General features: G+C 45.4%; 1 protein-coding gene and 1 long non-coding RNA gene across 2 annotated transcripts in view; one reads left to right on the plus strand and one right to left on the minus strand.

The window, feature by feature from the left end:
- LOC144890861 (uncharacterized) overlaps positions 1–8730 on the minus strand; it is an 11214-nt gene extending 2484 nt beyond the window's left edge. The window contains exon 1 of the long non-coding RNA XR_013622537.1: positions 8341–8730. This is a non-coding gene — a long non-coding RNA (uncharacterized LOC144890861). The remainder of the gene's footprint in view (positions 1–8340) is intronic.
- Positions 4035–8334, plus strand: LOC144890975 (uncharacterized). The gene is made up of 4 exons (XM_078772867.1): positions 4035–5932; positions 6063–6235; positions 6368–6513; positions 8278–8334. Exons 1-4 carry the CDS (start codon positions 4035–4037, stop codon positions 8332–8334), a joined length of 2274 nt encoding a protein of 757 aa, XP_078628993.1.
- Positions 8731–12481: the final 3751 nt, after the last annotated feature.

Genomic DNA, 12481 nt, shown 5'->3' on the forward strand with positions numbered 1-12481 from the left:
TCTAGCCACTCACAAAGTGTCCACAAGACAATGTCACCATATTTCACACCTCAGCTCTCGAGACCACCCAGGGGTCCCTTGAGAGATGCATCCTAATGTTAATCAGCTCTCGAGAGCTCAATTTTGAACAGGGGTAAACCCAGCAATACTCAATTCTGCCAAGCAAGAGGCCAGAGCAGTATCACTCCCTCTTCCCTCTGCCCACCATAACTGGCAGACAGACAATGGCGAGCCACCAGCCCCAACCCTACAAGGCTCCAGCTCCCATCCAAAGGACACAAACTCCCTCAGACTGGCATAATCTCTTTGCTAGCTTATGTACGAACCAAGTTTGCAAACAAATAGTTTTCCAAATAAAACTCAGTTGTCACCCTATTGCACCATATTGGCAGAATTCACTTCAGCTCTCTACCACTCTTGTGTCGAGTGGTGCCCCAAAATGACATTGCACGAACCCTTTCAATACCTGTTTAAACCTACTGCCATTTAACGACGCTTCCCAGATGACGGTTCCCCATACACTATTCTGGCACAAAATTGTTGCATCCCACAGATGCCACGATTATTTGAACAAACTCATTTTCCTAATCCACCTGTTCAATTTTCATTTCAATTTAAAGTCAATCCAATGTCCTCTAATACCTCTCTTAGCATCCCATGCACCTGTTGCAGACACCTGTTTTAGCCTCTGGCCCAATAGCTGCCCAATAAACAAATAATAAAAAGAAAATAACCTGATCTATTTATTGAAATAGACCTAATTCTCATGTTGGTCAATTTTTTCACCCACTGTGACTCTCGCGTCAATCCTGCCATTTCCAATCACATTTCCAGCGAGGATGACGTCACTATTTCACACCTTTCCTCCCTTGAACAACGGGAGTCCTCCAAGAGATGCATTCCGATGTAAATCACTTCAAAGTACCCGAATAGCCCTACGGACTGCATCACTGAAATAAATCCTGGCTTCAAATCAACTTTCTCAAACTTAACTATGATAAATCTGAAATAATCGCATCATCTTCCTTCGAACTCAGAGCACACCGGCACAGTATGCATCAAACATTGGATTCATATTTCCACAGACCTCCACCACCCTGTTAAATCCTAAACATGCCCAATGGGCAATCCCCTCTGCTCAGGGCTGCAAAATGCTGGATTCTAACCTTCCCAAACACAGCTCTTGTCCGCCAGGCTGCAAATTCAAAGCATTTTCAGTCCCCCTTTTTTTCCCATACACTAGCCAGTGTAAGCCAGCCAAACATAAACAAAGAGGTTCCAGCGAGCTGTGACCTCCATAACTCTAAACAACTCCACTGGCACTTTTTAAAACAAACTTTCCCAGTCACTTACTAAAATAAAGTGCAGCTCTTGTCCGTAGATATACGTTAACCAAGATTACATGAGACTTGACAACAATAGTACTGCCCCGTGGAGCAAGGCATCAGAGACAACTCCCCTCCACCTTGACTTACCCCAGGTAGAATTTGGCTACCTACAGAGAAAGTACCTGCACAACACATTTACAAACCAATTCGTCCCCTCGTATTAGGGGACATCACAAATGTTCCACCACAATTCACAGCAGGTGACCACCCACCTGCCTTCTGTCGAAGTCCAGTTCAATTTTCTGAGTTTCCATTCACAGACAGACAGACAGACGAACCCCCAACGTACTAACAGGATGGTCTCACAGAGGCCATTCCATTCAAATCTGTAGGCTGCCACGATTCTTCCCGCCAGGACACACCATCATAGTCACCATAGTCACACGACACGTCAGCAGACACAGTGAATGACATTCGACACCATAACAGACACCGCAGACACTGCTCCTCCTTGATCCATATCTGCAGGCGCAGTCAGACACACCCAGTCGGACAGACAGACTGGCTCCACATTACAACTGCAAACATCCGAAATGACAACAGCTAACACCAAATATTTATTGTCCCCCTTTCAGGGAAGTCAAATCAACCACCATTAAAGCACAAAACAGAAAACGACCATATTAGTCTAGTAGGAAGACTAGGTCCCCCTGCACCCCCCGGAGATATACTTCTAATCAGTGTTTCTAGATTGGAAAAAATGTGTAGAAAATGACTAGCTATGGCCCCAAGCTGAAAAAATGTCCCACATACCATTTTTATGCAAATTACTGCTGCCATTATCAAAAAAACGATTTTTGACATATCTCAGCCAATATTGCAGATAATTGAAAAATGAAGGTGTCTAGACCCATGTTTTGAAGGGCATAGATCATGATAGAACTATTCATAACATGATTACATGTGTCTATGGTATACTAGTATGCATATTAATGCTGTAATTACAAAATAATCAGTTTTACAAATGATAAGGATACGTTAATACTGCAGATAACTTAACATGGTACATAAGGGGTCTAAACCCAGGTATTTTCAAGGTTAAATGTCAACAAGATGCTCCTGAGTCTTGCATAGGGGCGGGACATTGGCAGTAACATTGGTACCACTCAACTTTTCTTCCCACCATTGACTTTGTATTGCGAGAGATTTTCACTTGCTTATTTAAAGGTTTCTCACCCAGCCCACGTAAAATCTACCAACTCCTGCTGTTAACTCCCAAACATATTTTTTTATGTTATCCAATCACAGTGCAGAAATGACAGACTAGAGATCCAAATTAGTGCTGCTATAGCTGCCATTTTACATTTCCATCCATGTAACATGCGCGCTCGCGCGCTCGTATCAATTGGTAATGTCGCGCGCTCGTATCAATTGGTAACGTTGATGTTATTGAATACCTCAGTTGAAAGTTCAGTCTTCCATTCCATCTGTGTGTTGTTCTTGGTATTCATCCTCCAATCTAGCCAGGTAAGATGCTAACTATAATGTTACTCACACTCTTGACTTCAGTTTCTGCATGAAATCATAAACAGGCAGAATAACAGCTGAGCCAGCTAGCACCATGTTAGCTAACGTTAAAGCTAGCCTCATCTATGTACAGTATGTTCCTAATGTCGGTGTAACTTAAACTTTTGTTAATGCCAAACATGAGACATATCTGTTGACTTCTGTATATGAATTGAACCAGAAAGAGGCACGACAGCTGAGCTAGCTACAGTAACTTAGCACAATGTTTCATTGGCCTAGATAGCTAACGTTAGTGTGGAAGAATTTAGATGTTTTAGCTATTAGCACTTTTGATGCCACTAAACATGGTTTAGTCAGCTAAAAAGTACCCTAGTGTAGAACATGACTCAGAACCTCTGTTACCTCACTGAAAACTCAGAGCCTCCTTTCACAGGCACTTTTAACATCATTCGTGATTTCTTATTTGTCATTTAACAGTGATGGTAGACATCGACAGCAAGCATGCCCAAAAGAAAACGGAGTGTAGAACCTGCAGCCCAAAGCTCTCCTCCTACATGCATCCTTCATGTACCATCCATGTCTGATCATGGGGATTTCACGCCCCTCCGTAAAATTAAAGGATCTGCTTCAGAAAAACTGCAACTGCTTCAAAAGATCCGGGATAGACGTCTCAACCAACCGCATGACTCCCCATGTCGTATGCAATCAGTATGTGATCAGATCCCGGCAACTCTTCCTGATGACCTAGAAAGAGTAGGATATCACAGCAAGTGTTATAAGCACTTTGTCCGCCACTTTCATCGTCTGGGAGATGATACAGAACCAGGGCCATCAACCTCATCATGGCATCACTCTCCTCGTAAACCAGGAGGTTCTGCTGAACCCATCTTCCCGCCAGAGTGTATATTTTGTGAGAAAGTTGAGACCAAAGATGCTCATCGCAATACTGAGAGGCCTACAACCTTCCCATCCTTTAAAAACAAAGAAAATGCATGGGAGCAAATCGAAACACGGGCTGAGAAAATGGGTCTCTATCGACTCCATCGAAAGGTGAAAAACAAAGACCTCTTTGCATGTGAGGCCAAACACCATCCGTCATGTTTTAAAGCTTTCCGCACAGCATTCTACAACTATGAGCGTGCGATTCACAGAGCCGAAGCACCAAAGGAGCAGGCTTGCATGTCAGCCGCCCATGAAAAGGCATTCAACTCAGTACTGGAACACATTCAAACCCAGGTCATCCAGCAGAATAAAGTTCTACAGCTTTCTTCCTTGCGCTTGCTCTATGTCGAGGAACTGAAACTGAATGGATATGAGAACTCAAATTATCGGTCAGAGAAACTACTGAAACGCCTACAGAATGACCCAATCAAGGAGCATATCCACTTCACGAAGGTTGATCATGACAAATGTGATGTCATTTCTTTCTGGCTTGTGCACAGCTCAAACATAACAGTTTCCAATGCTCTCGCACGAGCATTCACACTCGGAAGCACAAACAAGAACCAAAATGTTGCCCTCCAACTTCGCCAGGGTATTCTACAGGCTTTCAGAGAGTGTAAAGACCAACCATGGCCACCAACAGCTGAAGACATGGAGCTCAATCCTGAAGACATCCTACCTCCAGACCTTGTCCGCTTTCTCAGCGTGCTAATGACTGGCAAGGAGGGCATCGAGACAGAAAAGGTGAAGCGTCTGGTCTTCTCCATTGGACAAGATCTGTGCCGTGCAGTGTCAGATGGAAAATGGAAGTTACCAAAGCACATTCTCCTCTGTGTGACTGTAAGGCACCTGTTCCGAAGCAAACAGCTCACCACAATACTACACAGGCTTGGACACTCTGAGAGCTACGATTTCGCCTTGGAGTTGGAAACTGCTCTCGCCAAGGTCCTGGATGAAGTCTCAACTTATCGTACACCACAAATTGTGACAGGAGAGGGCAACCTTGTATTCCACTGTGAGTGGGACAACTTGAATAAAACCACTACCAGTGTGCACGGCAGCAACATTGTAAACAGTGCTGGAGGAATCATGGTGCAGGAGGTCAAGCCCGGGTTCGAGAGCAGCAAGGACCGAATGCTACCTACCATCAATAGGTCACAACAGCGTAGCCTGAAGGTCGACACACCAAAAACTCTCCCACCCTTGCACTTTACTCGCGTTGGCCCGAAGTTCCCTGAAGGCTCATCATTCACACCGCCAGCAGAGAATGACACAGTCTATGCCACTACGATGCAAGAGTACTACATCTGGCTCTTCATCAGATACATCGGAAGCTGTGGCCTGCAGCCTGTGCCTGGGCTAGGGGGTTTCACCTCTGCAACTGGTTCTCCCCCACCCAGCAAATCAACAGTCGACTACTGCACGCCTATCCACCAACCGATCACAGACAACGCAGTTGTTCGTGAGCTACTGAAGCGTTCCGAGGCAGCAACTGCTGAGGTGGGTCAGAGATGGGTCCTGAATACATTTGATCTGGGTGTCTGCATGAAAGCCCTTCCCATCATCTGGCGCTGGCCAAATGAATTTGCTAGTCATGTAGTAACGATTGGACCCTTCCACACATCCATGAACTACATCGGGATGCTCACTGGACACAAGATGCGTGGTTCTGGATATGCAGAGATTCTCTTTGAGGCACAACTAGTAACAAGTGGATCTCTCAAAGGTGTTCTCAGTGGAAAGGCCTACGCAAAGTCCCTCTTTTGCCTCAAAACAGTGTGTGAGGCAATGGAGAGGCTGTTGATGGAGAGATTCACTGAGGAGGAGAACATCATGATCTCTGACCCTGCTGTGCTTCTCAGAATGACCCAGTCTTGCAACCGAGAGCAGCTCGATGAAGCCCTCAAAGACCCCTCAACTCTACTCCTCATCAAAAAGTACCATGCCTTTGAGGAAAAGGTGCGCAAGGGCCACCTGGGGAAGACAGCTGCCTTCTGGATGTCGTTCATTACCCACTGCCATCTTGTCTTCATGCTCCTCCACTCTGTGAAGACCAACAACCTCCAGCTGTTTCACAAGTGTAACGGAGAGATGGCAGATATCTTCTTCGCCTTTGACGGACACAACTACTCCAGGTTTGTGTAGCATACATGGTAAAATGTATAACCATCACTGAGTAGATTTTAATTGATACTTGGGTTCATGTATTATGAGAGGAGCTATTCCAATAAATGTCTACAGTATTTCCCTCTCTGTACTTTACAGATATCTGACTTGGCTGGAAGTCCACCTGACAAATCTGGAAAGCACGCACCCAGGGGCCAAGGACCTGCTTACTATGGGTGCAATCGCAGTGGCTCGCTCGATGATACCAGGGGCACTCAGTGCTGTCGACAAGACAATGGAAGAAACGTTCATGCGCTTTGCTAAATCATCAGGTACATCATTTTCTTTCAGTACATTATACATTTGAAACTGTAGAAACCAGCTTTATATGATGTAAACTGCTCTTACAAAACATTTCCCTTTTAATGATTGGGTTATGCAATTAAAATATGTTCACTTTTCAGGTGGCTTTGCTGGCCTGTACAGTCAGTTTGGGGCATACCAGAGATGGTGCCGAACAACCACAGCACGGGCACAGTTCTATGAAAAGACCCTTGAGATGGTGGATCTCATCGATGACCCAGACTGCCCAAGAGCAGGGAGACCTGTGGTTTGGAGACCACAAACCAATGTGGTCCAGTGGTCCCATCCTACCAACCTCACTGGTGGATCTTCTGAACACAGGAGAGCACGAAGAGGAGGAGGAAGAGGAAGGAGAAGAAGAGTTTGACTCTGACGATTTCGATGAAAATGATGATGACTGACTCAGTGTAGAATCACTAATGCTAATGATGTTTATCTAAAACAAGCAAGAGAAGAGTGGTCACATTGAGTGCTAGGACTATTTTGACAGTTGTAATATTTAGAAAAATAAAACTTTGTGTTAACGTCTGTGTAGACGGACCTTAATATGAGTCTATTATTTCGTAAAACTGTGATTATTTTGTAAATAAAGCACTAATTAGCATACTAGTATACCATAGACACATGTAATCATGTTATGAATAGTTCTATCATGATCTATGCCCTTCAAAACATGGGTCTAGACACCTTCATTTTTCAATTATCTGCAATATTGGCTGAGATATGTCAAAAATCGTTTTTTTGATAATGGCAGCAGTAATTTGCATAAAAATGGTATGTGGGACATTTTTTCAGCTTGGGGCCATAGCTAGTCATTTTCTACACATTTTTTCCAATCTAGAAACACTGATTAGAAGTATATCTCCGGGGGGTGCAGGGGGACCTAGTCTTCCTACTAGACTATATACTCAGAGTATATACCATATACTCAGAGTGAGAATCCAAGCGTGCATCCTCGCACCCGATCCACCATCACCTTCCAACCACCGCAGGTGCACCTGAACTCCATGGCACACCCGCAACTCCCTCAAAATCAGTGTTCAAAGACATGACTCCATGGACAGCCAGAAAGCCAGACAAATACGGACACACACACACAGAGATAGACACAGGTGGGTTATCGCCTGCATTCTGTACAAATTCCATGTTCCTGTCCATAAGTTGGCCCATCAAGTGTAACCCCTTTCACGAAACCTTTTCTGAGGGTCAAATGTAACAGACAGACAGACCGGCAAATAGGCAGGGGCAAACCCCGAGGCCCCAGACACCATCACCACACACATACCCCGCATCACATAGGAGTATCAACATTTGTCATAGGAGTATCAACTTAAAATATCCACCCGCTCTGATCCTCCAGAGCTGAGGAAACCAGCCAACCTGAACCCGACAGCAAATGCCATATGTCTTCGTCTCAAATCGAGGGCAAAATTTCACAATGGCAAACAATTAATATATTGTCCACATTCATCTTGGTCACCCCAACCCATCCTGGCTCTCCCAAGAGCTCCGTGTCCGGACAGACAGACAGATAAACAGACCGGGTGAAACCATAACCATCCATCCTTCCGATTGGACTCACGCCAGCATCACATGTCATTCTTGCCTTCATTCAACGCATTCTGCCATCCCAAGTCGGCCAAATACAAGCCCCGGCCATGCCGTTGAATAAACACCTAGTCGGTTGACAGCCTATCATTTTTGACTTTTACTCCCATTCTCCCTTGCTACATCTGGAGAGCCATTAATGTGGGGATGTAATTGAACACTTGTTTTAAAGCCCTGTCTACACATGCTCTCCATAACATACTCATTATTCCCTGCCAATTTTCCCCAGCAGACTGAGTCCCACATGGCATCTCAAAATCTAAACTGATACCTCTTATTTCTTCCTAAATGTACTCGTCCGGATTGCCCAACGCCCGCAGGCAATTTGGGGAACCCCATGTCAATCAATGACACACATCAATGACACACACACAATAAACACAAATACACGCTGCAATGACAGATCATTCATTCCCTTATACACACAATCCAATCCAAAGATGATTGGACCTACCTGTGAACTTACCTGGCTCCTTGCTGTGATGTGAGCCTATCCATCCCTTGGTTTCTACCTGGATTTCTTTCTTCCTGTGCTTTTGAAGTCTCAGCACTTCTGCCTTTCTCCTATCTGGTACCTGCGCTTTTCTGATTCCAGTTTAATTTATCCTTCTCCAAAAATCACATAAACATTTCCTATTTCCACATATAAGAAATAACCAATATCTCCCTTGAGATACAAAACAAAACGCTTCCAACTCTAGCATCCCAAAGTCTTCCTTGGAAGCATGCTCGACAATGCAGCACTGCTTCCACTCAGCACACAACATACATGTGCTCACTCCAACACATCACTTCAAGCTACCTCATCACTCGCATTGTTTACACACACGAATGCGTCCCCTGCTTGTGCACAGCACGGGTCCGCATTCCTGTCTCGATTCTGTCCCACCTCGCTGTTCCCCGCGAGGCAGCTACTCCGTTGCCCCGGCAACCTGCCTGCATGTCTCGGCTCGCGTGTTTACAGCTGGATTCCACACACCTCGTACATTATAATCCTCTCTGTTTTATTTCTCCAGATCTAACCTCATCTTTTGTCCAGAAAGAGCTAATACTTGACCTACCTATAGCATATTGTCAGAACTCCTTCCTTTGGGTAAAAACTGCACCGGATGTGCATGCCTTAAATCCTGAGACAGGACAAAGAAGGCCTTGAGGGGGGGGGGGTTTATCAGATACACACATCCAGTGCGTAGCTTAACTTAAAATACTCATCGTCCTACCTTCCTTGGGCTAGTCCCTCCAGCGGGTCGAAGATCGGGCCGCCCCCCGATCTGTAATACCCTTCTCTTAACACAGTACTATTACTCCGACATACCTTAATCTCCCTTAAGATATTTAATTAACGTGCACGGAACATTTTCCCGTCCATGCGCCCAGGCGGTCGCTCCCAGCGCACGGCAGCACGACCCCCATTTGCAAGAAGCAGCTCGTGATGCGTACAAGGCGCAAGGAAGCGCCCCGAGGCCATCCACCGAAAAATCCTGCCTTTTAGTTTACCGCGCCGATATTTCCCTCATCCGGTCCTCCCGCGGCGCTAACTCGCGGTCAATGCTTGTATAGCGCTTCTAACTTGTCTGACTTATCACCCATGCCAGGGCTTTCCTAAAGGGGTTTTCCCTTCTTAACTTAGCTTAACACTTATCCTGGCCATCCTCCTTGGGTCCCCTCCGTTAGTCCGCAGCCAATACTTTCTCTGGTTACTATCAACCCCATCAACTCCATCTTGTCTCTAGACTGCCCTGCCTGGGAAGTTCTTGGCTTTACCAAGAAGTCCCCCCTTTTTGCTAACTGACCCCCATTTCTTGGTTCATCAATAGACAACTTGTTACCCGAGCCAAATAGGCCTGTACTTACACACCAGATTCCAATTTGTTCGTGATCCAAGCACGGAACGACGAAATGGAAGACAGACAGCCTGAGTGAGTGAACAGAGCTCAATTTGGAAAGACCCCTCAGTATGAAAACTCACGTTAATCGAATCAGTGCTGGCCAGCCTCTCCGCTGAGTCCCCACAGGGTCTGCCTCCCAAATATCGCTCAGAGTCGGATCCCACTTCTGACACCAAAATTGTCGAGAACAGAACCATGTTCCACACCTTGAGTTCAAGAGATAACAAGATTTAATGATGAACCAATATCACAGCGCTGTGGAGGGTGTAAGAGTCATACCCTTCACAAATGAACAGCATGGCCACATACACTCCTGAGTTCCTTACAGAAAGAACTTCCTTATATACTTGCAGAGTGTGATAAAAATCTCCGCTAATTTTGGCAAGTTTCAGCAGTATAATGCACAATGGGGGAAACGTTGACCAGTACCCCCACCAATGTCCTATCTTCTTTGGCATGAGCAAAGGGCAAGATGCGGGAGGGAGAAAGAGCACCGTGACATTCTCAAAACTTATCTTCCATGTTGGCTTTTGGTCAAGGACAGACAGACGCGTTTTCACTAGGGGTCTAACAGAGCAAGCAGTTTCACTATCTTTCTACATTTTTTGGCAAAGTTGGACAATAAAACATAGTTCAAAACAAGAGGGAATATGGTAAGCTTAATCCTTTTCACAAAGCATCCATTATTAAATGCAAACCACAATTACATAAGGCACAATAAAAGGCATGATCTCGACATATATATATGTATATGTATATATATATATGTATATATATATGTATATATATATATGTATATATATATATATGTATATATATATGTATATATATATATATGTATATATATATGTATATATATATATATGTATATATATATATATATATATATATGTATATGTATATGTATATATATATATGTATATATATATATATATATATATATATATATATATATATATGTATATGTATATGTATATATATATATGTATATATATATATATATATATATTGTCATGTGGCCGCCTTTGATTAAAATCAGACGGTCACGGAAGCCGATCGCGAAGTCCTTAACCCCTGAGGCGAAAACTCAATGGCGGACTCCGGAAACAAAAAGCTACACCAAAGCGCGTGGGATGGAGGGGGGTGGCGCAGGGGCGGATCCAGGAATTTCAAGACGGGGGGGGGTGGGGGGGGTGCATGAAACTATAGCGCTGGGGGTGGGGGGATAAAGAGGGGGGTCTGGGGGTCTTCCCCCATGAAATTAAAAAAAAAAGATCGTCAGAAACGGCATTTCGTGCGTTCTTGGAAGTTTCTGCAGTTCCTTGTGTTCTTCCCTGGTCCAACAGTTCAGCAGATTCATACTGCCTGCACCCTCATCCTGGATCGAAGGGGGGGGGGGTGGGGTGCGCACCCCCTGCACCCCACCACTTGATCCGCTCTTCCGGCACAAGAGCCCTGCAGCCTTACCTATTAAATCAATCACACGGAAACTGCGTTCAGATATATATACAGAAAATAATATAAGGGTTTATTCACAAGGAGGTGGGACAGGAAAAGCACGCACCGGTAATAAATATCCTAATCGGGACGTCCCGACACACAGATTTCGGATACGAGATGAGGGAATACGGATTAAGGAAAAGAAAACGTTCGTTGTGGTGTGCCGTTTTATCTGTCCGTCGGCTTGTCCGCACTTGGCTCCAACCTCCGGCGTGGAGGAACCCTCCGTCCGCCTCGCATGCTTTGCTATGCCCGAGCCAACATCCTCTCCGTTCGCACACAAGGTCCCGCCCGTTCACAGCACCGAAAGCACCGAGCACCGCTCCAAGCACCACGCAGATGGCGAGCCAACGACCACCAGGACCTCTCAAGACCAAGCAGGGAAGCGCAGAGAGCACAAGACAGCCAGAGAGGGACATGCAGTACAAGAGGCAGCGAATAACCCAAAAACTCGTTGTGTTGTGCCGTTTTCATCCGCAGCTCTATGGAATACTGCTCTCCCCTCTGGTCTGGTGCTCCTGCCTCACACCTAGCCCGTCTTCATGCTGTTGAAACCAAAGCGTTCAGAATCATTGGAATCTCCCGCGATGAAGCTAACTCCAAGGGCCTTTCACTCACTCACCGCAGGCAGGTTGGTGGTCTTTCCGTCTTCTACCGACTCCTCTCTGGCCTTGCCCCCCCAGCCCTCTCTGGGCTCTGTCCCCCAAATATTCCTACAGGTCGCACAAGATCTGCCTGTAACCCTCTTATGGTTAAACTGCCAAAATCAAGACTTTCTGCTCACCTTCACTCCTTCATTCCTCTTTTCTCCCGCCTCTGGAACAAACTCCCTCACTCTCTTCAATCCCACTCCACCCTCCAGGTCTTTAAAACAGCTGTTCACCACCATCTCTTATCCTCCCCCATCCAAAACCTTGATCTTTTCTACCCCCGCTAATTTCGGTCCCCTTGTGTTTTATACTTCTCCCACCCCCCCCCCCCCTTCCCACGCCTCCTGCCCCCAAGTCCTCTCCCTCCCACACTTCTCCCTGCTCTCAAATGTTGTGGTTGTGTGCTTCCCCTTCTCTCCCCATCTTGTCTTCCGCTCCCTCTTTTTGTATATTTTGTTTGTCTGGTTGATTTGTTTGTGAAATAAATGTTAGCTCTTTCACGAACCTCGATTCAGTATACAAAAAAAACAAAAACAAAAAAAACTCGAGCTGCACAAGAGCTGGTCGT

The sequence above is a fragment of the Myxine glutinosa genome, chromosome 2, assembly GCF_964187855.1.
Source record: "Myxine glutinosa chromosome 2, kmMyxGlut1.1, whole genome shotgun sequence".
Taxonomy (NCBI): domain Eukaryota; kingdom Metazoa; phylum Chordata; class Myxini; order Myxiniformes; family Myxinidae; genus Myxine; species Myxine glutinosa.